General features: G+C 42.8%; 1 protein-coding gene across 4 annotated transcripts in view; it reads left to right on the forward strand.

Annotated features, from left to right (window-relative positions):
- The first annotated feature begins 469 nt into the window (after positions 1 to 469).
- The window catches only part of ZNF318 (zinc finger protein 318), a 35,752-nt gene continuing 10,305 nt past the window's right edge, over positions 470 to 25,916 (forward strand). The window contains exons 1-10 of one of the 4 annotated variants that reach the window (XR_007128116.1): positions 470 to 1,173; positions 4,056 to 4,207; positions 10,306 to 10,945; positions 11,917 to 13,359; positions 15,369 to 15,468; positions 18,242 to 18,546; positions 23,973 to 24,176; positions 24,286 to 24,383; positions 24,633 to 24,732; positions 25,719 to 25,734. Coding sequence is in view for 3 of the 4 variants with exons in the window: in XM_047733512.1 (XP_047589468.1) it covers positions 718 to 1,173; positions 4,056 to 4,207; positions 10,306 to 10,945; positions 11,917 to 13,359; positions 15,369 to 15,468; positions 18,242 to 18,546; positions 23,973 to 24,176; positions 24,633 to 24,732; positions 25,719 to 25,837 (3,519 nt within the window). In the remaining variant the exon portion in view is untranslated. Of the gene's footprint in view, positions 1,174 to 4,055; positions 4,208 to 10,305; positions 10,946 to 11,916; positions 13,360 to 15,368; positions 15,469 to 18,241; positions 18,547 to 23,972; positions 24,177 to 24,285; positions 24,384 to 24,487; positions 24,499 to 24,632; positions 24,733 to 25,718; positions 25,838 to 25,916 lie in introns of those variants that run through there. The other 3 variants (XM_047733513.1, XM_047733512.1, XM_047733514.1) reach the window with 3 other exon arrangements.

Consider the following 25,916-nt stretch of genomic DNA (forward strand, 5'->3'; position numbering starts at 1 on the left):
TCAGGAGAGATGGAAAGTAAAATGATGGCTGAGGCTCCTGTGGGGGCCGGGGCGTTGGTGGTCATTCTTGCTATACTTGCGCCATACCTAATGTTTTGGGGGTTATTCGTATCCCATAACTTATAACCACTTATTGTCCCCACGTAAATTAGCAGGTTTAGGGGACAGGGACAGGGCGAAGATGCTCCCGCGACGTCCCCAAGCTTCGAGCACCCCCCGGAAAATCCTGTTTAGCTCCCTCTAATCCCGTCTCTTCCGCCAGGCCCTACCCGCGCGGAGGCCCTCGAAGTCACGTGGCCACCGGGGGAGGGGAAGTGGGCGGCTTTCCCGCCGCCATCTTGCCGGCTTGGGGCGGAGCGTGCGGGGCGCAGGTCGCGCGCGCTCCGCTTCCCCTCCCCTCCGCCTGCCTCACTCCGGCTTCTGCGCTCCTCCCCACTTCTGGCTTCTGTGGCCGCTCCCTGAGTGGAGGAGCGGGGAGCCCCGGAGGGCGGGGGGGTGTGTCGGACGCGTGCTCGCGCGTCCAACCGCCTGCCGCGGCCGCGCGCTTGGCCGGGCCCCAGGGGCGGCGCGGGGCCGAGGGGAGGGGGCGGCTCCGGCTGCGGGGGCGGCGCGGGGCGGCTGTGGCCGCCGAGGCTGCAGCTGCAGCGGCGCGCTGGGGCCCCGCGTCCGGGGTGCCCCTGGGTCGGAGCTGCTGCCGTGGCCGCTGCTCCCGGAGCCATGTACCGCAGCGGCGCCCGCTCCTCCGTCTCTTCGCACCGGCCTAAAGAGAGCGGCGGGGGCGGCCCCCGCACCGGCCGCAGCTCCGGCTCCTCCTCAGGCCCGGCTCGCCGCACCTCGCCGCCGCCCTCCGGCTCCTCCTCGTCGCGGAACCCCGCTCGCCGGCCCCGCTCGCCTTCAGGGCACCGCGGCCGCCGGGCCTCTCCGTCCCCGCCGCGGGGTCGCCGCGGCTCTCCGTCCCCGCCCCGCGGCCGCCGGGCCTCGCCTTCCCCGCCGCGGGGTCGTCGCGTTTCCCCCTCCCCGCCGCGGGCCCGTCGTGGCTCCCCATCGCCGCCGCGGGGCCGACGACTCTTCCCGCCGGGCTCGGCCGGTTTCCGAGGCAGCAGCCGGGGGGAGTCCCGCGCCGAGTTCGCCCGGGACGGCCGCGGAGACCATCCAGGCGACAGCGGCAGCCGGGTAATCCCACCCCACGACCGAGACTCCCTCTATACCCTAGCCCCCTCACCCGGGCTTCCCGCCTCCAGAAACGCCCGCAGCACAGGCGCCCCGAGGCCTCCAGGCCAGAGTCCCAGGATCGAGGGCCCTCCACCACCACCCCCCCCCACGGGCTCCCTCAGCGACGCCCGAACCTGGAGGTACCCTGTCAGCCCCGGGATCCCTTTTTGCACAATAACGGGCTTGGGACCTAAACGGGCGCCTGGTCGGGAGGCAGTGCACCGTTTCTGGAATAGGCTGTTTCTCTCACTCTAGGTGAGATGCGGAAAAGTTTGCCAGGGCGAGGGGAATGCCCTCCAAACCGTGTGCCTGGTACTTGTGCAGTTTCCTCAGAGTTCAGTGGTTTGGTATCCCCTTAGACCTGAGCTGCTCCAGAGGTCTTGGAAAAGAAGCCGGAATGTCTTTGTGGCCAGTTAGGGTTGCCTAAACCCCATCAGCATAGACCCCTCGGGTGTAAACTTAGCAAACAGGAGGTGCTTCTCCGAAATGAACTGTGAGTCCACAGTCATTGTAATAACTGCCACCACTTACTGAGTTATGTGGCAGGATTATAACTAGCCCTTCACTTTACACATTCTCTTTGAACAGTCACAGCCTTGTGAGCCGATGCAGTGAAAATCGCGTTATTGACTAGCTGAGGTATTCAGAGAGGTTTGAGCAACTTAATGTCACATGGCTAAGAAGTGGTGTAGCTGTGATTCAATCCATATCTACCTGGTTCCTGGCACCCGTGATTTTCACGGTTTTGTTCTCCTGCTCAAGGAACAGAACATGAGGTTAAGAAGTTTAGGGGGGCCTGTCCAGCTTAAGTTGGTAGACTGTGTGACTTTTGATCTCAGGATTGTGAGTTCAAGCCCCAGGTTGGGTGGAGAGACTACTTAAAACATGAAATCTTTCTTTCTTTCTTTCTTTCTTTCTGTGTTTCTCTCCCTCTTTCTGTTTGTCTTTCTTCCTGCCTGCCTTTCTTAGAAGTAGGCTCCATGCCTAGTGTGGGTCTTGAACTCATGACCATGAGATCAAGAGTCACGTGCTCCATCAACTGAGCCATCCAGGTGCTCCCCCAAAATAAAATCTTTAAAAAAATTAGATGTAATATTAACCTTTCCCCATAACCACCTCTGGCCTGGGGCTGGTGTTTTGGAATTTGTTTTTATTTTCAGTTCACCAGTCTTTTTTTAAAAACCCAATGACAGAGTTTCTGTTTTCTTGGGTGGGGTGGCTTTCTAAAAATATTGGAGTCAGAGTACTCTAAGTACTCTGCTCATAGGTGAATTGACTTGTCACTATGCTAAGATTTTCATAGCTGAGCAGGTATAGTCTGAGGAATCAAGCACTTCTACAGAGGAAGCAAAGAAAGTTGAATACTAGTTTCCATAACCTCTCTTTTCTCCAGTGCTCTGGGCTTTTCTGTCTCAGTAAAAGACCTCATCCGTTGCTCTCCAGAAACAGTGATTTTCTCCCTTTTCCAGGTGCAGGCTGTCAGTCACTTCATCTAATTTGTCAGCTCTCACTCCAGGATACATTCCCCAAACTGTCCTCCTACCATCTCTCTAGTCTAAGTCCTATTACTTTCCATCTCTTAGGATCCTTTATATTCTTGTTACCACCCAGTATATTCTGCACCCATCAATCAAAATCATTTTTTAAATCGTCATTATATACATTTGAGAAGTATTTATTAAACGTCTAGCATTTATTAGGCACTGTTCTGGGCACTGGGGTTACAACATGAACAGTGAAAAAACCCCTGCCCTCATAGAGCTTATATTCTACCAGAGGGAGTCAGATAATAAATAAGATGGAGAAGTAAATTATTTTGGCATGTTAAATAGAACTAAGTACTAAGAACAAACAAGAACAGAGAAAGGAGTTAATACTTTTTAATAGGGTAGCCAGGGAAGGCCTGGGAAGGTGACTTTAACAAAGACCTGAAGGAGATGAGAGGATGAGCAATGCAAGCATCTAGAGGAAGAATGTAGTCAGATCATATCACTCTTGTGCTGGAAATCTTTCCGTGGCTTCTTACTGCACTAAGAATGAAATCCAAATTTCCTAACTGGCTTCTCCCTGTCCTCTGTCACTTTGCTGCAGTCACACTAGCTGCTTTTCTGTTACCCAGAACACACTAAGCGTATTACAGAGCTTGTTCTTTTTGCCTGAAACATTCTTCCATCTGTTTGCAAGGCTGACATCTCATCATTCAAGTGTAAAGTTAAATAGTATCACCTCAGGAAAGCCACCTTTAACCATTCTCTCTGAAGTAGCTCCTTTTCCCTAATCTCTTTCATGTTATCATGTTTTAATAATTTTCCGCTATCAGAAGTACTTTAAAAAAAAAAAAAGTTTTTTGCTTCCTTCACTGTGATGAAGAGTGAGTGTATGTAGAGATTCTGAGAAGAGACTTAATTTACTCTTCTCGTCCCATGCCCAGTACTAGTAAATGAAAGAATGAAAGGGCACTGGTGGGGAGGGTTGGAAGTGTGGCCTTTCATCTAAGAAAATGATTTGTTGGGGCACCTGGGTGGCTCAGTTTTTAAGCATCTGCCTTAAGCTCGGGTCATGATTTCAAGGTCCTGGGATCAAGTCCTGCTGAAGCTTCTTATCCCTTTCCCCATTCCTCCTGCTTGTGTTCCCTCTCTTGCTGTGTCTCTATGTCAAATTTTAAAAATCTTAAAAAAAAAAAAAAAAAAAGATTTTTTTAAATGTGCTTTATTCTGGGGATAGAATCTTACCATAGCCATTTCTCTCCGTGTTGGGCTACTTTGTAACTAAGGAGGAGTACATTTTTGGGTATAGGGATGTCTTGATCCTCTGGACTACTACATTGTCTTTTACTTTTGTAGAGGCGCTCTCCTGGTCTGCGTTCTGACTCTTCTTTGGAACAGAGCTTAAGGATCACTGTTGGCAATGACCATTTCTGTGTTGGCATACCAGAACGGCGGCGGCTTAGTGATCGACTGGGGTCACCAGTGGATAATCTGGAGGACGTGGACAGGTAGGCTTCATTTGAGGAAGGTAGAAAAGTTGCTCTTTTCTGCATGATGTATTTGAAAGAGTGGTGCCAACACTGAAGTTATGTCCTATATCCAGTACAAAGTACTGCATTGGAAAAGGCTTTCTGACTGGGAATAGTGTATTGATGTAGACTCTGTTGCTGAAAGAGTTATGTAGAAGACTTCAGAATGTCATCCTAGTCCATCCGGAAAGCTGAAGGTACATAAGCAGAGTTCCCCAGATTAAAAACAGTTGAGATGATAAGGATTCTAAGATACTGGAACTAGGATCCTTTCTACAAAGGAAAGTTCTGGACAAAATAGGTAATCTTTTAGTGGTGTTGTTTTTCAGCTTGATCAGGTTGAAATACAGGTTCAGAAAGGGCTTAGATAAATTTATGTCTAATGTATGCATCTAAATATGTAAACATTAATGGAAAGTTAAAGGTCTTTAAAAATGTTTAATTTCAGTTACTACTTTATAACTGTGGAATGCTGAGAAAGGACAAACATACTCCACAGAGTGTAATAGGTCCCGGGTATTAGGAACTTAACTCTATATGGGAAGTAATCACATTAGGTATGTCTCACCTCAGGAAAGTAAATAAATAAGAATGGGAGTACAGGGAAAGCACTCTTTCTGAGAGCTGAGAGCCATGTCTTTTACAGTCTCTGCCCAGTATACTGGGAGTTTTCACAATGATTAGCAGTAGCAACAAATCAATGTGATAGTCTTACAAACTGAGACTGTTCATGCAGTGGTACACGGACCATAGGCAGACAGGTGGGGGACAACTGGGCAGGCAGTCTGAAGACCAGTGCTACCCTTTGGTAATATTTTCTTCAAAGCCGTAGTGGCAATTTGATGTGGCAAAGCAAGGCAGGACAGTTCTAGGTCATACAACATAAGCTTCTGAAGATAGGGCTTCAAGGTATGTGACTGTGTCCCTTAATTGAGGCAAAAGCCCTTGCCCTTCTGACTGCTTCTATTTTGGGAGATGATTGAGTAGGTGGTGCATGGTGTGACTCTCTTCCTTCCTTGTTAAGGTTTTGAGGTAACTAGCATTTCCTCTTAGGTCTAGGCTGTCACCTCCCCTTTCCATAGCTTCGTTATGCACGTGTGCTTCAGAGAGCTAATTGTCTTTTTTTAAGTTGTAAAAATTAAAATTTTCCTTTTAGGGAGTTTGGGACACTAGTTTTCTTTCCAGAATCATGTGTTTCAGAGAGACAAGTCTATTTTAGAGAAAATGAGATTAAGGTTCTCAAAGGAGCTACCAGTGGGGCACGTGGCTGGGGCAGTTGGTAGAGCATACAACTCTTGATCTCATGGTTACGAGTTTGAGCCCCATGTTGGATATAAAGATTATTTAAGGAAGAAGAATAGAAGGAGGTACCAGTCCATTATTTTGATGTTTGTTCTGTGTACTTTTGCTCAATATGGTTTGTGTGGATAATTACAGTCTACTAAAATTGGGTCATAGGACCATTGGCATTCTCAGGATGTCTCCTCATAGAGTGTCTAGTCTTCAGCCTGACCATTTCTAGGTCCAGGCCATTTTTGTACTTTGTATGTAGGTGTTTTACATTTTTTCCTGGGCACACCTGGCTGGCTCAGTCAGTAGGGTATTTGACTCTTGTTCTTGAGGTTGTGAGTTCAAGCCCAATGTGGGATATAGAGATTACCCAAAAATAAAATCTTTAGTGTTTTTTTTTTTAAGATTTTATTTATTTATTTGTCAGAGAAAGAACAAGAGAGCAAGCACAAGCAGGGAGAGCAGCAGGTAGAGGCAGAGGCAATCTCCCTACTGAGCAAGGAGCCCAATGTGAGACTCCATCCAAGGACCCTGGGATCATGACCTGAGCCAAAGGCAGACGCTTAACCGACTGAGCCACCCAGGCATCCAAAAATAAAATCTTTAAAAATAAATAAATAAACATTTTCCTGGGACCCTGGTATTCTTTCTCTTCCCTTATTGAATATATTAAACTTTATATCCAGTTTGGATTACAGCCAAATTGCCAGAGTTGTCTGTGTTCTCACCTTGGCATTCCTCTATGTATTAATGTAACTTACTCTGGAAAGGGAACATGAACAGGTTGTATGAAAACAGTCAGCTTTTGAAGATTTGTGGACGTGAGGTCAGTTTCCCGTGTTAACCAAGTACTCTGCACACACATTGTGTGTTCCATTCATGGAATTCTTAACCCTTCTTGCCTTAACATAGGTTGAAGGAGCAGGATTTTTTCCCTCCAGTTTGCCATAGGGAAAAGACAGAAGCACACAGTTTTCTTCCAGCATTTTGGGGAATCAGCAGAGGAAAAGAATGGGCTGTTTGGGCTCTGGAGGATTTTTTTCCTTTTTTTATCACATATATTTTTTAATAGCTTTATCGAGCCATAATTCACATACCATAAAATACACCCATGTAAAGTTGTACAGTTCAGTGACTTTTAGTATATTCTTAGAGTTGTGAATTCACTACTGTGATCAGTTTTAGAATAGTTTTATTACCTCTACTCTTAGCTATTTATTAGTTAACCCCACCACCTGCCCTAGTTTATGACTAATCTACTTTCTGTCTCTATAGATTTGCCTATTCTGGACATTTCATATGTACTTGCCTCTTTCACTTAGCATAATATTTTTCTTTTTTTTTAAGATTTTATTTATTTATTTGACAGAGAGTGAGATCACAAGTAGGCAGAAAGGCAGGCAGAGAGATTGGAGGAAGCACGCTCCCTGCTGAGCAGAGATCCTGATGTGGGGCTCAGTCCCAGAACCCTGGGATCATGACCTGAGCCGAAGGCAGAGGCTTTAACCCACTGAACCACCCAGGTGCCCCAGCATAATATTTTTCAAGACTCACTCATGTAGTAGCATATAATAGTACTTCTTTCCTTTTTACTGCCAGTAATACTTCATTGTGTGGGTTTTGTTTATCCATTTATCAGTGATGAATGGATAGATAAATTTGGGTTGTTTCCATGATTTGGCTATTGTGAATAATGCAGCTATGAACAATTGGTGTATAAACTTTTATGTGGATATATGTTATATTTCTTTTGACTGATGTAATGCAATTCATAAATAGAAAAGTACTGAGAGGGAGCTCCCCTCTACTTGCTAGATGAGATGCTGCCCAATTCATGAATAGCTTAATAATGCTAATTAAATCTTAAAAAAAAAAAGTAGAATAGGACAGTGAGCCCTCATGTACTCATCACCTACATCCAACAGTCAATTTTTTAAATAGATAGACCTTATTTTAGAAAAGAGTTGGATTTAACTAAAGCTTTCAGAGAGAGTGGGTCCCTGGACTATTCTGAGCTACAGGGTATGGTTGCCTTTTTAGGGCTTACTTTTACTGCAGCTAGTGCTTTCTCTTATCCTTTGGGAGACCTGGGAAAGGAGGACATGAGCTTCTAATAAGCAATTTAATTTCTGCCCTGTGTTTACGTGATAGCTCATTCTTTAAGCTGTTAATGTGCATTTTTTCATTGTGGGTTTTTTTTTGTTTTGTTTTGGGGGTTTTTTTGTTTTTGTTTTTGTTTGCCTCCTTTTGCTGGAGATTACAAGTCTGGACTGAGAGATTACAAGACAAGACTGGGAGGAGTCATCTCATTATTTCTGACTTCTTGATATATAGGGCTGGATTAGATCTTGAGCTGGTAAGTTATTTGGTAATATGTAATAGTTTTAGTGTGGAGCTGAACATGGAAGTATGGATGAATTTGCCATTACCTGTGGAGCCTGTATCTTTCCCCGCTAAACTAATACAATCAGAGTTTTCTATGGTAGATGGTAGCAATGGAGCAACTCATGGACATTCTTCCCTGGAAATAGGTATGTTCATGGCCAACAAACCTATAGAGCAAAATGTTTTACTCTGGTTTGATTTCAGAGTTCGTCCTTTGTTCAATCCCATTTTTCCCCCTATTTTATGCTATATTGAAAGCTCAAAATTGTCCTGATTCTTGGGGAGCAGGTGAGTTATAGGAACGTGGATTCCCATCCACGTGGCATTTTTTTTTAGTGGACGTGATAAAGTTTATCTTCAGTAGTCTTTCATAAGGTTATTTATAGCTATTACCCAGGTCTAAAACAAAGGAAGGACTGGTGAATAAGAAAAGGCCATTCTGTGATGTTCTACTAACTCAGTCCCAGAGAAAGCAACTAAAAAATCAAACAAAATGAAAGAAAAGCTAATTCTTAGAAACTTTCAAAAAATAAGGCTAGGTACTGGAAACTGTAGAAAACACCAGTGTGAATGGAATGTGAGTGACCTGTAAATTTTTCATTCAGATTATTTAAAGTTGTATGCTCAAAGTGCTGGAGGATCTTTATTTCCACCTGTGATTAAATCAGAGATTGTTTGGGGGGGCAGTAGAAGCTCTGTGACTACAGTACCCAAAAAGATTAGGACTGTTATGTGTAGTACAGAACTCTGAACGGACAGGTGTTCCAGCCTATATTTTTATCTTCATGCCACAAAGGTCCAAGACTGTATTATTTTTATGAAATAAAAACATATAGTGAGCCAAATGATCACATACTTTTTCCAGACTCAGGACTAGCAGGGTGCCTCTGGATATCCAAGCAAAGTAGAAAAGAGGGAATTAAACAGGCTGTGAAGGAATTTTATGGCTTTTAATATGCGAACTAGCAAAACAAAGCATTGGAGAACCTTCTAAAACTGTGAGAAAGTAAAGCCAGTTAGGTAGCTCAGTAGTTAAAAAAATTTTCCCTACAGTGAAACACTTCTTTTCTAAATGATATATAGAATTTTATCTCATAAACAGATAAAATTAGAGCTAGTACAGTTTCAGTGAGGTGGAAGACCCAGAGCCATGCAGGCTTTGCTTTTTTTCTTTCTTTCTTTTTTTTTTAAGATTTTATTCATTTATTAGAGTGAGCACAAGCAAGGGGCGGGGAAGAGGGCAAGGATGAGAAGCAGACCCCCCTCTGAGCATGGAGCCCAATGTAGGGCTCCATCCCAGAACCCTGAGCTGAAGTCACACACTTAACTGAGCCACCCAGGTGCTGCCTGGGTGTGCTTTCTTTTTTTTTTTTTTTTTTAAAGATTTTATTTATTTATTTGACAGACAGAGATCACAAGTAGGCAGAGAGGCAGGCAGAGAGAGAGGGGGAAGCAGGCTCCCTGCTGAACAGAGAGCCCAATGCGGGGCTTGATCCCAAGACCCTGAGATCATGACCTGAGCTGAAGGCAGAGGCTTAACCCACTGAGCCACCCAGGTGCCCCCCGGGTGTGCTTTCTTTCTTTTTTTTTTTTTTAAAGATTTTATTTATTTATTTGACAGAGAGAGATCACAAGTAGACATAGAGGCAGGCAGAGAGAGAGAGGGAAGCAGGCTTCTTGCTGAGCAGAGAGCCCGATGCGGGACTCGATCCCAGGACCCTGAGATCATGACCCGAGCCGAAGGCAGCGGCTTAACCCACTGAGCCACCCAGGCGCCCCCGGGTGTGCTTTCTTAACATGTCTTTCTTTTAGGCAGCTCCTGAGCAGTCTTCAGAATCTCTGTAAAACATAGCTTAAAATCATTGATCTGGCCTGGTGTTCCTCAGATTTTAAAGTGCATACCTATTACCTGAAGATCCTATTAAAATGCAGATTCTGGTTCAGTAGGCCTGGATGGAGCCTGAGAGTCCACTTTTCTAAAAAGTTCCTGGGTAATACAGATGCTGCTGATTCACACCACAATTTTGGTAATAAAGAGCTAGAATTTAAGCTAGTGTGGAGTTGTGTAATCCCAGGCTTTTTGTAGTCTGGTAGTGGTATTTTCAGATCTCCCAAACCCTAGTGTGATAGTCTGCATCTCCGAAGTCTACTCAAAGAGATTAGCCTATGAGCTCTGTCCAGACAGACTAGTACTATCTCCCCTTGGTTAGAGGCTAAAGCTGCTTGTGTCCTGGAGAAAGGGAGAGGAAATGTTCCATGGGTTTGTTCTTAGACTTCATGATTATTGTGTTTTGTCTTGAGTTTTGTCTGTAGCCCCTTGCTTGAATGTCAGGCTCTTAGTCTTGCCTGGTCTCGCTGTTTCCAAGTCCATTGTATTCAGTGACGCTTGTCTCTTTCCTCAGGGATGACCTGACTGACGATTCTGTCTTCACTCGAAGTTCCCAATGCTCTCGAGGTCTGGAACGATATATTTCCCGGGAGGAGGGACCTCTTAGTCCATTCTTAGGACAACTTGATGAGGACTACCGGACAAGAGAAACTTTCCTGCATCGTTCTGATTATAGTCCCCATATCAGTTGTCATGATGAGCTGTTGCGGGGAACAGAAAGGAATAGAGATAAACTCAAAGGCTCCTACTCCATAAGACCCGAGGAAAGGAGTCGGGAGGCCAAACGGCCCCGTTATGATGACACAGAGAAGATACACAGCATGGGAGGTGATCACTCAGGTTTTACATCAGGGACCCGCAACTATCGACAGCGTAGACGAAGCCCAAGCCCTAGGTTTCTAGATCCTGAGTTTCGAGAGCTGGACCTTGCCAGGCGAAAACGAGAGGAAGAGGAGGAACGAAGTAGGAGCTTGAGTCAGGAGCTGGTTGGAGTTGATGGTGGTGACAATAGCTGTCCCATTCCCGGACTATCAGGTGTCCTAACAGCATCGGAGCCAGGATATTCTTTACATCGGCCTGAGGAAGTATCTGTGATGCCCAAGAAGTCAATTCTGAAGAAACGGATTGAGGTGGACATGGAGCCTTCCATTCAGGTCTCTGCTGCATTTCTAGGGTCTCTTGCTAGTCCCTCTAATATCTTAAAACTTGGTTACTTTCTCAGGGGTGTATGTTTCTAGTGATATCTTTGTAATATATCCTGGAACAACCTTGTTAGGCTTATGAGCTGTATCTTCCAGGATTCTCCAAAGGAAACTGTAGGCCTAACAGTGCATCAGTAGAGGGCTTCTATTGTCATATATTAGGCTTTCTAAATAAACATTTTTGGGTATTTATTGTAAGTTTTTTCTCTAAATTGGATAGCCCTGTAGGAATCTTGGAATGTGGATATCTTTGAAATTAAGTTTAAAGGGCACAGATAGGAGATGATCTGAATTTTCCTCATTTCTCTTTAGAGAGAAGACAAGATTTATGAGTGGTAGGACACTAGACCAGAAATCAGGAGATTCTGATTCTGGTCCCACTGCTGCCACTTGCTGTGCAATTTTTAGGCAAGTCACCTCACCATTCTGGGCCTTGTTATTTTTTTTCATCTGTGAAATGATGATCAGGCATGAGCACTAGTTTTTAGCTATGCTTTTAGGAGTCAGAGGTTTCTGAAGAAGTACCTAAGGGGGCATAAGGAAGCAAGGGAAGGCTGATCAGTTAGGGTTTCACAGTTTCCTGATCCCACTTGAACCAAAGCAGCTCCATTTTTATATGCATTTATTTCCTCTTTGAGGAAATATGAATATGAATTCATATTCTTTGATAAGGATTACAACAAATGGGCAAAAGTGAGAATTCATGCTAGTCTGCCTTCTTATTTCCCCTTGCTTCAGCAGAAGCATCTGGAGAGATGGAGACCCGAATCTTGAACCTGCCTAAGCATACTGCACCTCTCTTTCATTCATACTTATCATTCCCCTATTAATTCAAGAAGAACAAAGTATTTAAGTATCTATTTCAGTTATTAGTTTTCTGAGATTCTGCATCGAGGCTAAATCACTTATGCTTGTCTTTGCAGCTTGAGAGTTTTTCCAGCAGTACCAGCTCCAGCCAGGATCACCCTGTCTACTCTGGTCACCCATCTCTTCCACTAAGTGGTGCTATTGCTGCTTTTGCCTCCGAGATTGAAAACAAGGGAGCTATGGTAGAGACTACCCTAAAGGAACCTCAGGGCAACCTCTACCAATGGGGTCCTCTCCCTGGGATACCCAAAGACAACAGTCCTCTCAGAGAAAAGTTTGGAAGTTTTCTGTGCCACAAGGAGAAATTGAATATGAAGGCTGAGGGGCCTGAGCGACACACAGACTTCTTGCTGCCCCATGAGAGGGCTAGCCAGGATGGCAGTGGTTTTTCCCGCATTTTGAGCATGTTGGCAGACTCTACCAGTACACAGGAAAAAAGGCGCCGTAGTTTCCCTGATATTGAGGATGAGGAGAAATTTCTCTATGGGGATGAAGAAGAGGATTTAAAGGCCGAATCTCCACCAAAGCCCCTTGGGGGCTCTGAGAGTGAAGTCTTGAGACAGAAGGCAAGCTCCCTGCCCTCTTCAGCTCCAGCTGTAAAACTAGAATCAATAGAAGACACCAATCCAGAATACGCCAAGATTCATGACTTGCTTAAGACCATAGGGCTGGATATTGGGGTAGCAGAGATTAGTAAACTGGCTGCCCGCACCCAGGAACGACTTCATGGCAAGAAACCATCACGTTCCTCAGCCGACCGCCGTTCATCAGTTGACCAGCACTTTTCAGCAGACCACTGTCCCTCAGTTGACCACCATTTCTCAGCTGATCGGCACTCCTCAGATCCTCACAGACTGGAGAGCAGGGAGGCACACCATAGCAATACCCACTCCCCAGAGGTGTCCCATCCACATCCAGTCTCCCCTGTAGATCCTTACCTGCTCACAAAAAACAGCCCCCCGTTTCTAAAGTCTGACCATTCAGTGGGTCATATTGCAGGGCCAGAGGTAGTTGGCAGTGGTTTTCAGTCATCTGTGGCCGTCAGATGCATGTTACCATCAGCCCCATCTGCCCCAATTAGACTTCCACATCCTGCTTCATTATCTCAGTTTCATATGCCAAGGGCATCTCAGTTTGCTGCAGCTCGGATACCTCCAAACTACCAGGGACCTGCCATTCCCCCTGCTTCCTTCGATGCCTATAGGCATTACATGGCATATGCAGCCTCTAGGTGGCCCATGTACCCTGCTTCTCAGCCTTCCAACCATTCTCTACCTGAACCACACAGGGTAATACCTGTTACCAAACAAGCTACTCGTAGCCGTCCCAATCTCCGTGTGATCCCCACTGTGACTCCTGATGAGCCCAAACAGGAGGAGTCAGTGCTAAGCTCAATTCCTACTGCTCAAGTGCCTGTCCAGGTGTCCATCCCATCACTCATAAGATACAATCCGGAGAAGATCTCTGATGAGAAGAACCGCGCTTCCCAGAAACTGAAGGTGAATATTAGCTTTGGCAACCTGTGCCTGGGCCTTCCTATTTTAATGTAAATTGGTATTTTGTCTTTTAGAGGGAGTAAGGTCCTTGAAGTTTTTGGAGGCTGCTGTCCTCACTCTAAGTAATGCATATACCCCCCCCTCCCATTTTTCTCATTAGGACTAAACTGAATTCTGGCCCTAGGTCCCACTGTGATTTCTTGACTTCCTTTTTTTTTCTAAGTGTCTCTATCAAAATTACTGGCCTTAGAACCCTATGGGTAGCACTTGAGAGCCTTGAAGTTTTCAATATGACCTCATCAGGGAGCGAGAAACCAAAATTGGATTGGGTGAAGCAGAATCAGTAGACCTGTTTTCACCTTAGTGAGTTTTGGATCTTTTTCCTATAGTGATTATGTAGGTTAAAAGTTAATACCTGGTTGTTGCTTGGTAATTAAACCCAAGAAATAAGTTTTGCTTGTTCTGATTTGTTTTAGAGTCCGGGAATAACACCACTTTTTTTATGACACTTTAAAAAAAATAGTCTTTATACTACAAAGTTCATTGTGTTCTCAGGTATAGGAAAGGAGCAGTGGCTGGGGTAATGATGTAACAATTCTAGGTGTTTGAAAACAGTAGGTAAAAATTACGTAGGGATGAGGAATACAGAATAGCAGAAATTCAAATGGAAAAATTAATGCATTCCCTTAGTAACTAATAACTCACTTTGTTTAGGAACATAAAAATGTAATATGTATAAATTTGTTTTGCTAGTAAAGTAATGAAAACCTGAGGAGGAAAAAACAAAACAAAACAAAAGGGAAAAAAATGAAGGGCCAGTCATTTTTTTTTCTGGTTTAAAGGAAATGTAACTAATTCTTGGGAAGACAGAAATTAATTCTTGATACTCTAAACTCCAGAAAGAGAAGGAGGTTCAATGCAGACAAAACCTGAGATTGCACAGACACTGTTTGTAGACTGAATGCTTTCCCTTTACTACTCCTTCAAGAACCTAGCACTAAGTCAGGGCTGATAATACATGGGTTTTCCACACTAATCCATTATAGACAAGCTATATTTGTTTTTTCCATCAAGTAGTAGTAATACAGTTGAAACATTGTGGGCTTTTGGCTATATGTACCTGGATTTGATTTGACTTGATTTGATTTATATACCTGGATTTTACATTTTTCTCTAAAAATTATTTATTTGAGAGAAAGAAAGAAAGAGAGACCACAAGCAGGGAGGAGGGGCAGAGGGAGAAGCAAGCTCCCCGCTGAGCAGGAAGCCTGATGTGGGACTCAATTCCCTAGGATCATGACCTTAGCCGAAGGTAGACACTTGGACAACTGAGCCACTCAGGTGCCCTGAATTTTACTGTATGCCCTGTTTTTTTACTGTATGACCTTGGGTATGTTACTTAATCTTTCACAACCTCAGTTTTCTTACTGTAAAACAGATAATGTCATGAGGATTAAAGAAGATATATGTAATGCACCTATCACAGTGTATCCCCTATAACACTTATTAACTCCCTTCTTGATGGTTCCCTTTGAGCTCAGAACCCCTGTCGAATAGTTGCTGTCAGTAGCTTTAGGTTACTGTCAATAGTATAGCATTTCCTGGAGCGCCTGGATGGCTCAGCCGGTTGAACATCTGACTCTTGGTTTTGGGCCAGGTCATGATCTCAGGTGGTGGGATTGAGCCCCTTGTTGTGATCCATGCTGTGGAGCCCGCTTGAGATTTTCTGTCTCCACCTCTCCATCTGACCCCCCCCACCCCACCCCAGGAAAAAAAAAATATATAGTGCTTTGTGCATAAAAATAACCCTTTCTGAGCAATGTAGCTCTGAAAAGGATAATTTTATTCTGGAATTTGGGTCAGAATGAAATATCACCTTTGGTATAAACTCAGAACTTTTGTGTGCAGACATTTGGATCCTTGGATTCTGATACCATCTAGCATAAAGGCTGATGGAAGAGAGCAGTAGAAAAGGGAAGATGTTGGAGGCTGAAGGATGTTGTACTTTGCAGGTTATTGAAGAGAGGGAAAAGTTGAAGAGTGACCGGGAAGCTCGCCAGAAGAAGATGTACTACCTCAGGACTGAATTGGAGCGGCTTCATAAACAACAAGGTATCAGACACTCTTATGTGTGACTGCCTTTTTGGAGTAACTTGAATAGGAAACCCAGTTGAGCTGTGAGGACTCTCAGGTTCAGTGACCTGAAGCCTTAATTTTTAAAAAATTTTGACTTAATTGGACTTAAAGAGAAGTTGCAATAAAATGTTAAAATAATAGTGTAAAGAATTCTCAGGTAGTCTCTATGATTATCAGCATATTTACCTTAGTTACCATACCAATATACCATATTTTACCATACCAAAAGCTCCATCCCTTTTTCCCTTTCAATCTTTGTGTGGGGTGTGTGTGTGTGTGTGATTTTTCCTGAATTCCTTAAGAATAAGTTTTACATACGATACTCCTTTACTCCTAAATACTTCATTGTGAAGATGAAGTGAACAGGGGCACCTGGGTGGCTCAGTGGGTTAGGCCTCTGCCTTCAGCCCAGGTCATGATCTCAGGGTCCTGGGATCGAGCCCCGCATCGGGCTCTCTGCTCAGCAGGGAGCCTGCTTCTGCCTCTCTCTCTCTGCCTGCCTCTCTGCCTACTTGGGATCTCTCTGTCTGTGTCAAATAAATAAAAAAAATCTTTAAAAAAAAAGTGAATCGCTTCAAACACAAAGAGGTACAATACAAGAGAAACAAATGAGCAAGAAAAACTTCATTGGAACCTTCAGTTTGAATGTCCTGCAGAGATAGAGCTTAGAGATCTGACCAACAGCAGAACTGGTTCTCTCCCGAGGGGCTCATTTTCAAAAAAAAAAAAAAAAAAAGATGAAGTGAACAAACCCCTAACAACAAAGAATTTGCTTGCATAACCATAGTACACTTTCCTAAATTAGGAAATTAACCATAATGTTGTACTAGTCTATTGATCTTACTTCTATTTCACTGGTTCTCCTAATAATGCCCTAAAGCAAAAGAAAATGCAAGATTATGCACAGCATTCAGTTGTCATGTTCTTTTACTCTCCTTTTTCTGTAACAGTTCCTGAATCTTTGTTTCATGACATTGACATTTTAGAAGAAAAGTCACGTATTTGTAGAATGTCCTTTAATTTTGGTTTGCGTGATGTTTCCTTACGATTAAATTTAGGTTATGCATTTTTGACAGGAACATCACAGAAGTGATGCTGTGTTCATATCAGGTGTTGATTTCAGTCCCATTACTGGTGAGGTCAACTTTGATCATTTGGTTAAGGTGGTATCTTCAAAGGTGTCTTCACTGGAAAGTTATTATTTTATCCTCTATAATTAGTAAGTAACTTATGGGAGAGATATTTGTTAGGAATAAATATTCAGTTACTCCTCAAATTTCCTCTTAATAATTTTAGCATTCTTTGGTGATTCTTGCCTGAATCAGTTATTGTGATGGTTGTTAAATAGTGATTTTCTAATTTCATCATTCCTTCTACTTTCATGAGTTGGTTTTCTACCATGATGAAGAGCTTCCTGCCCATCCCTCTTCTCCCATTCATTGATCCATTTATGTTGGTGTGAATGCATGGACTCTTCATTCAACAAGTTATAATAATTTACTGTCATTCATTTTCGTGCCCAAATTGCCCCAGCTTTGGCCAATGGGAGCCCCTTTGAGTTGATTTCTGTGTCCTTTGATATGTCCCCATCATTTCTGAGTACTTCCTTTGGCACAAAAAGATGTTCCATGATGCCTCTTTGACTCCATCTCTTCATCTGTTCTTTTAGAAATTCACATACACACTGAGGAAAGAACATAACAAGGCTTCTAAATATTACAGCTTGATAGCATTGCAGAACACAGGGAAAAGATATAGTTTCTTCTATGTGGGTTTAGACTGTTTTGGGATGAGAAATTTAGTTAGTGATCTGGTGAGGATTATTTCATGAAGACCTGCAGTTTGGAATAGGAGATAACATGAGGTAAACCTGAGGCAAAACCCAACACTCAATGCAAGTACTGGTGAAGGATCCTTAAATCACATAAAGTCAAAGATGTGACTGTATGGTTTTTGGCCTCTGAATAATACTTTGGTTTTCTGAAGAAGACTGCCACTGGATTCATAGTTTGGGTTTTTGGGGTGTTTTTAAGAGTGATTTATTTATTTTAGAGGAAGTGAGAACATGCCAGGGAGGGGCAAGGGAAGTGGGAGAGAGGTATTGAAGCAGACCGCAGACTGAGCAGGAAGCCCGTTGCAGGGCTTGATCCCAGGACCCTGAGATCATGAACCAACCGAAACCAAGAGCCAGACACTTAACCAACTAACTCACCCAGGTATCCCTGGATTCATAGTTAACAACCTAAGGACAAATGCATACAAACTTTTATATACCATTTTGGGGATTCATGGAGTTCTTGAAGCCTGCCTGTAGATCCTTAACTAATAACTCCTACATAAGAGATAATGTAGTCTCATCCTTTACCTCCATAGAATCTTGACCTAGGGGTGCCTGACTAGCTCACTTGGTTAAATGTCTGCCTTTGGCTTAAGTCATGATCCTGGGGTCCTGGGGTGGAGCCCCGAGTCAGGCACCCTCCTCAGAGGAGAGTCTGCTTCTCTCTCTCCCTCTGCCCCCTGCTCATGCTCACTCTCTCTCATAAATAAAATTTAAAAAGAAAAAAAGGGAGGAAAGAAACTTCACCTAAACTAGCCCATGTGGAAGGAGAGTCTCTCTTGCTTTTAGGAAGGAATGTTTTAATGGCAAAGATTTTGTCACCATAAACTCTTGGGAGATTACTACTTACAACAGAAAAATGACTTGTCTTAATTTTCTTGTGTTTGTTTCTTTTGACATTTGACTACTCAGGGGAAATGCTACGCAAGAAACGAAGGGAGAAGGATGGCCATAAAGACCCGCTCCTGGTGGAGGTGAGTCGGCTTCAAGATAACATTATGAAGGACATTGCAGAACTTCGACAAGAGGCAGAAGAGGCCGAAAAGAAGCAGTCTGAACTGGACAAAGTGGCTCAGATCTTGGGAATTAACATTTTGGATAAATCCCAAAAGTCTTCAAATGACTGTAAAGAGACTACAGAGAAGCCTGGAAAAGCGGAAAAATCTAGGAGCCCAGAAAAAGTGTCCTCATCCTCAAATTCCTCTTCCACCAGCAAGGTAACAACTCAGCTTTTCCGTTTCTATTATATCTTTTATTTCCATGGACTCCTAAAGAAGCCTTCTAACTAAGCATTTCCTTAGTTTCCTTTTCCAACCTGTTCTTAACTCATATTAGAGTTATGAGTTAAAAGCATAACATGCTTTTGTAAAGCACAGATCAGATCATAGGACTTTACTTCAGAATTTTAATGGTTCCCATTGTCCCCAGGGTAGAATCACAAATCCTTAGCATTCAAGGCCTCCCATGTTTTTGTTCTAGCCGTTACTCACACCACCACACCACACACCCACACACCCACACCAGCATGGTTTTCTAATCTTCTTGTAGCTTCTATATATCATTTTGTGCATTCACAGTTAGCAACAGGGACACCGCCATGCTTTATGGCCAGTGAATACGTGTAAGTTCTCAAATCAGTATTTGATACAGGAAACCACTGTTTCCTAAAAATGCTTTCTTCTCTTGGCTTCTCTCACATTTCTTTCCCTCCTAGTATGCTGGCTGCTGCTACTTAGTCTCCTTTACTGCCTATTGTCTTATACCTAATCTTTAAATATTTTAGTTCTGCAGGACTTAGTTTTAACCCAGTTCTCCAGAATTATGCTCTCTCCCTAGGTCATTTCATCCAGGTCTATACTAAATACCATACTGACTACTTCCCGTTTTATATTCTAGCTCAAATGAGTCTGGTGAGGTCCAAATTTGAGTGTCCAACATTTTATTCACCATTTCCATTTCATTGTTTCATAGACACTTTAAAATCAACATAGCCTGGGGCATCTGGGTGGCTCAGTGGGTTGAGCGTCTGCCTTTGGCTCAGGTTATGATCTCAGGGTCCTGGGATCGAGCCCTGCATCAGGCTTCCTGCTTAGAGGGGAGCCTGCTTCTCCCTCTCCTACTCCCCATTTGTGTTCCCTCTCTACCTGTCTCTCCCTCTCTCAAATAAATACAATCTTTTTAAAAAAATAAAATCAACATATCCTAATCTAAACTAATGATGTGCGCATCCTCCCTCTTTCCTGCCTTCAATGTTCTCCATCTCAGTGGCTCCACTGTCCCAACAGTTTTCATGCCAAAAACCTGAAAAGCTTTATCAGTGCTTCCCTCTCCCTAACTGCTCCATACTGAATCAATGACGGGTTCTTTCAGTTCTCCCTCTGACGTAAATCTTGGTTTCATCCATCTTACCATCTTTATTGCCCTCCAAGTTCAAGCCACCTACAATTCCTGCTTGTATGACTACACTCTTAATCCTTTCTCCACATATAGCCAGTGATTGCAGTACTCCCTTGCCTGCCTCTTCAGCCTCATTTCATGCTTCTTTTCCCCCTTGCTCATTATAATTTCATTATTGGCCTTTTCTTCATCCTTCCTTTTTTTTTTTTTTTTTAAGTAATCTCTAGGGGCGCCTGGGTGGCTTAGTCGTTAAGTGTCTGCCTTCAGCTCAGGTCATGATCCCAGGGTCCCGGGGTCAAGCCCCGCATCAGGAGCTCTGCTCAGCAGGGAGCCTGCTTCCCCCCACCACCACCCCGCCCTGCCTGCCTGCCTCTCTGCCTACTTGTGATCTCTCTCTGTCAAATAAATAAATAAAATCTTTAAAAAAAAAGTTGCATTCTCTACCATCATAGCTGGCCAGGCACCCCTCATTACTGGCCTTTTTTTTTTTTTTTTTTTTTGAAGTTTTTATTTATTTGTTAGGGTGTGCAAGCACAAGCAGGGGGAGTGGCAGGCAGAGGGAGAAGCAGGCTCCCTGCTGAGCAGGGAGCCCAGCTGGGGGACAGGACATGATACCAGGACCCTGAGATCATGACCAAAGCTGAAGGGAGACGCTCAACCAACTAAGCCACCCAGGCATCCCGATTACTGGCTTTTTCATTCCTCAAATACATCACCCCCTCTAATGTCTATAGATCTTCTTTCTTTCTGGTTACTGTGCAGATCTGTCTTCTCTCCTAACTTATGTTCATCCTTCAGAGGGTAGCTTAGATTATTACCCTGCCTCTCTTCCTTGATTTCCCAGTCTATTATATTTGCCTGATAGACACTCTTGTAATAATGTGTCATTTTTTTTTCTTAGCATTTCTGACAGTTGTAATTATATAATTACACGGGTTCCCTCAGTTGGATTTTAAGGTTCAAATGGTTAAGGAAAATCTCCATCTCATTCTCCAATATTGTCCTCAAATCATAGCTCAGTGCCTGGCACATAGTAAATGAGTAGTGTTTAGGAAATTTTGCACTACCTCTTATACTCCTGTCACCTCAGAATGCTTGCACTTTTCCAAATGTGCAATTTGCTATTATGCCTCTCTGATTTTTCATTAATAATCCTCTTAACATTATCTTTCTTCCAGCCCTGCTCACCCCTAAGGCCCAATTTGAATACCATCCTACTCCATGAAAAATTCCTGAATTCTACCCCAATTAATCGGCCCTTCTTTAATATATTAAAGAATATATTCATATATAGTCAGCCCTCCCATAATATATTATGGTTTCTTTATAAGATTTATTTCATTCTGTCTTATTTAAAACTTGATTATGGGGGTGGCCTGGGTGGCTCAGTCAGTTAAGTGTCTGCCTTCAGCTCAGGCAGGTCATGATCCCAGGGTCCTTGGATCGAGCCCCTACATTGGGCTTCATGCTCAGAGGGATGTCTGCTTCTCCCTCTCCCTCTGCTGCTACCCCTGCTTGTGTGTGCTTTCTCTCTCTCTCTTGTGCTCTCTGTCAAATAAAATCTTAAAAAAAAAACTTGATTATGTCTGTTCTCATGCCCATCTCTTCCACTAAGTAAGAACTCCCTGATAATAAAAGGATAGAACTCATTTATCTTTGTGTTTCCAGTGGCATCCACTTTGTCTATGACATAGTAGATGCTCACTTAATGTTGGGGAGATAGAGAAGAGGATATTCTGTATTCCCTATCAACAAAGCTCTAATTTTTCCATTTTTCCTGAGAGAGTTCTCTTTTTCAATCTGGTAGGACTATACTCTTTTTTATACCAGGGCACTCAGTTCAGGGCCTTTGATGGAAAAGAGCTTGAAAGTTCTGGCCCTTTATAGTTGACTTATACATTGTTTGGGGTCCATTTGTGCACCAGCCCCATAATGACCAATCACCTTGATTTGAATGAGGCTTCACATTCTCTGAGGCCAACATGGATATGTTATAATTCAGTATTCATTTCAGTAGTAAGGAATGTTGTGTCTACAGCCTCTTTCCTACCTGGTTGGTATATCTTCTTTCTTTGCCTCTCTTTAAAATGCATCAGTGGTTTAAGGTTTTCTTTCTTTTTCTATTCATTTCATAAAAATCAACACACATATACAAAATTCCATAATTCATCTATCTGTAGACTACTGTCATTAATATCTTGGTATATAATATTCCAACTACTCATCTTTTGTTTATTAAACAGAAGATTGTATATTAAACAAATATTTATTGATCTCTAAAAAAGTGACAGGCACTATTTTAGATGGTGGGGAAGTATAGTAGGGAACTAAACAGAGGTTCTAATTCTTGTGAAATGTGGGAGAAAATAAATAATAAACAAGTACAGATTAGGTAATGACAAGTGTCTAAAAAAAGAAAATGGGGTAAGGGATATAGAGTAGTTACAGAAAGTTATTTGGATAAGGTGACACTTGATATTCTATGCCTATTTACATATCTTTATTGATTATTCAAATGTACTTAGTTATTTGCTTTTTTCAGTATATCATGAACATTTTACCATGTTAATAGATTTCTGTAACATCATTTTTTTTTAAAGATTTTATTTATTTATTTGACAGACAGAGATCACAAGTAGGCAGAGAGGCAGGCAGAGAGAGAGAGGAAGGGAAGCAGGCTCCCCGCTGAGCAGAGAGCCCGATGCAGGGCTTGATCCCAGGACCCTGGGATCATGACCTGAGCCGAAGGCAGCGGCTTTAACCCACTGAGCCACCCAGGCGCCCCTGTAACATCATTTTTAATGACCTTGTTTTTTGTCACACAAATACCAACATTTTTTTAACCAGTCAGATCATCTCCTCTTTGACATAATAATTTACTTCAGATAAATGTCAAGGAGTGGAATTGCTAGGTCAGGGCATAAAGAATTTTGAGGTGTTTAGTATGTATTCCTAGATTACCTTGCAGAAATGTGGTGCCAGTTAATACTTGCCCACAGTGTATACATGTGCCCATCCCTTTTCTGCTGGGTGTGATTTCTTTAGTGACTTTTAAACAAGACCCTAGTAAGGAAAGAGTATCTTTGAAGTTAAATTATTTCTCTTTCTCCAGCCTGTCTTCCTCTTCCCACCAGCCCATGTGCCCAGTTCTCTGATCTTTTCTCTTCATTCATACTTACCTTCCTCTGTTCCAAATTATTTGTTTTCTGTGCCTCCCTCCTCAACAGTACCAAAATTCTCACTTCCTAAATACCTTGCTCCCAGCTTGCTGACACATGAATTCATATTAAAGTATTTTTGTTAATAACTTAATATGAGGAGTTGATATGGGTTTTTTAGAGTTGATATATTTTAAAAGAGGATTCTTATTAACTCAAAGGTGTTAAATTCTAATGATGGTTGGTATTTTAGGCAGCTCCAAATATTTTACCCAGATTCTTTGAAGTCATCCCACATAGATACCTGTCTGATTTATCTATGCACAACACCAGCCTTTCTCTCCAGTTTTGTATACCAGGATGTGTCTATGAGAAGTGGGTTCATTATTACGTGTTTTCTGTATTTGCTTAACCTGTCAGTTACCTCTTCCATATTGTCTTGTCTTTTCTTCTTGGGTGTCGTTATGATTTCTAAATTTAACTAATGTGGGGCGCCTGGGTGGCTCAGTGGTTAAAGCCTCTGCCTTCGGCTCAGGTCATGATCCCAGGGTCCTGGGATCGAGCCTCACATTGGGCTCTCTGCTCAGCAGGGAGCCTGCCTCCTCCTCCTCTCTCTCTCTGCCTGCCTCTCTGCCTACTTGTGATCTGTCAAATAAATAAAAATCTTTAAAAATAAATAAATAAATAAATAAAAATAAATTTAACTAATGTATTTAATTGCATAGGGAACACATTCAACATCTACCAAAGGGTGTATAGTAAAAAGACTCCTGTCCATCCTTGTTCTCAGCTTCCCCCTCCAGAGGCCACCATTATACTCATAATCTTGAGTATTTTTCTATTTTAAGATATATAAGTAAATATATTGCCATTATGATGTATTCTCCATGATAAGGTAGCACTATGGAGTCTAGTTCCGTTTGAGCCTTGTAGACAGATTTCTCATGACGTTTTCCCCAGTTTATATAGCTTTAGGCACTGGAAATATGGTCATGTGGCCCTGTATCAATTACTGCGGTAAGCTACCTGCTTTTTCTAAGAAAAGACAGATCTAGAATTCCTTCTGAGTGCAGGTGTTTTCCCTCTAGGAATCAAAGGTAAACAGTGAGAATTCCCATACTAAGAGCCCCAAGCCTGCTGAGAGCCCCCAGCCAGCTACTAAGCAGTCTGATCAGCCTATTGCTGCCTATGAGTATTATGATGCTGGCAATCACTGGTGCAAAGACTGCAACACCATCTGTGGAACCATGTTTGACTTCTTCACTCATATGCACAATAAGAAGCACACACAGGTAGGTATCTTGCCCGCTATTATTTCCATTCTTGCCCTCCTTCCCTTCAAACTTCTGCACCCCTATCTGCATTACAAAGCTGGAAAATGAAACATTCTCGTATGGGCAGGAGCCCCAATCTGAAGACCCAAGAGATACCATCAAAGGAGACATCATCCCCAGGGCTCAGTCCAGGGGACCTACCTGTAACTAAACACCATGACAAGTGTAAGTGAGGCTTCTGCCTCTTTTGATTCCTTGAGTACCTGATTATTTGTTTCATTTTATCCATTGCTAGTACTTGCTCTAACATGTGTTTACCTTTTCCACAGGTGATTTCCGTTTAAACAGTTGGCAGAGAGGGTGGGGGTGGGTAGCTGGGGGTTTCTGGTCCCCCTGGTGTGGGGGAAAAAAAGAGAAAAGTGGGTCATTGAATTTTAGTGCTGTTGTGTGAGCGCCTCTGCCTCTTGCAAATAGACACTGGATCCCTACAACAGACCTTGGGCTTCAAAGACCCAGAGTGAGGCCAAGCAAGATGCTGTAAAGCGTACTGACAAGATAACTGTTCCTGCAAAAGGTATGTTCCCCCCTGCCTCCTCTGTGGTTTTCTTACATTTAGCCAAATAAGAGATGTCCCTGAATTAAGGTGCTAGGAAGCAGCATAGGGTGAGAAATAACCATTTTGTTAACAAAGGTGTAAGGATTCCTTCTGTGTGCAAAACAGTGTGCCCGAGCCTGAAGAAATAAAGAGATCTATACAACAAAAATGATCTCTACCCATATGGCCAAAATTCTAACAAATGTTAAACATACACATACCTACTTTAAAATATAACTGAGGGGTGCCTGGCTGGCCCAGCTGGCAGAGCATGCAACTCTTGATTTTGGGGTCATGAGTTCAAGCCCCATACTGGGCGTGGAGCCTACATTAAAAAAAAAAAAATTTTTTTTAATGCACATATAACTTTTTTTTCAATGACTTATGTACCAAAATCTTACTTATTTGAAATTCAGGTAAAAGAACAGTAAAAGGTATAGTAGTTTAACTGCTTTTTCGACTGAGAGCTATAAAATATTTTTGAATAGTTGTTATTGGGGGTAGGTTGAAAAGTAGAAAGTTTCTTTGTCTTTATACTTCTCAGATTCTTACCTTCATAAGTAGTGCTAATCTACAGAAGGTAGATTCCTGAGTAATTCATACCAGCATGAGAGACCCTCATACAAATGGTGCTGAGCTTTTTGGGAATATAGTTTTTAAATTTCCTACAGTGCTTAGTGGTAGTTGGAGTTTGAGGGGCATCAACAACAGAAATGAGTTTGAAACAGAAAACCCCTGAATTAACTAATTAGTGTTTCCAAGAGGGAGAAGGGCCAAAGGTCCTGAGTTCAAGCTTTAAATTGGAAAGACTGTGCCATTTGGATTCATCTAAATGGTACTTCTGACTTGAAAATGGGTAAGGTCCTATATACCATTAACTTTTTTATTACAAAGGGGAAGTGGGATTTCCTTTAATGACATCCTGGGTGAAAATGACTTATTTTCTTGACTTCTACTTCTTCCAGGTTCTGAGTTTCTGATTCCCATCACTGGATATTACTGCCAGCTCTGTGAGGAATTTTTGGGGGATCCAATTTCTGGAGAGCAACATGTGAAGGGTCACCAGCACAATGAGAAATATAAGGTTGGTCTTTGTAGTAGTTGTGGAGTTTCCCACTTTCTACAGTAATCCTTTTGACTTTGTCAGACTTTAGAGTCAGGAA

The sequence above is a fragment of the Lutra lutra genome, chromosome 6 (genome assembly GCF_902655055.1).
Source record: "Lutra lutra chromosome 6, mLutLut1.2, whole genome shotgun sequence".
In the NCBI taxonomy this organism is placed as follows: domain Eukaryota; kingdom Metazoa; phylum Chordata; class Mammalia; order Carnivora; family Mustelidae; genus Lutra; species Lutra lutra.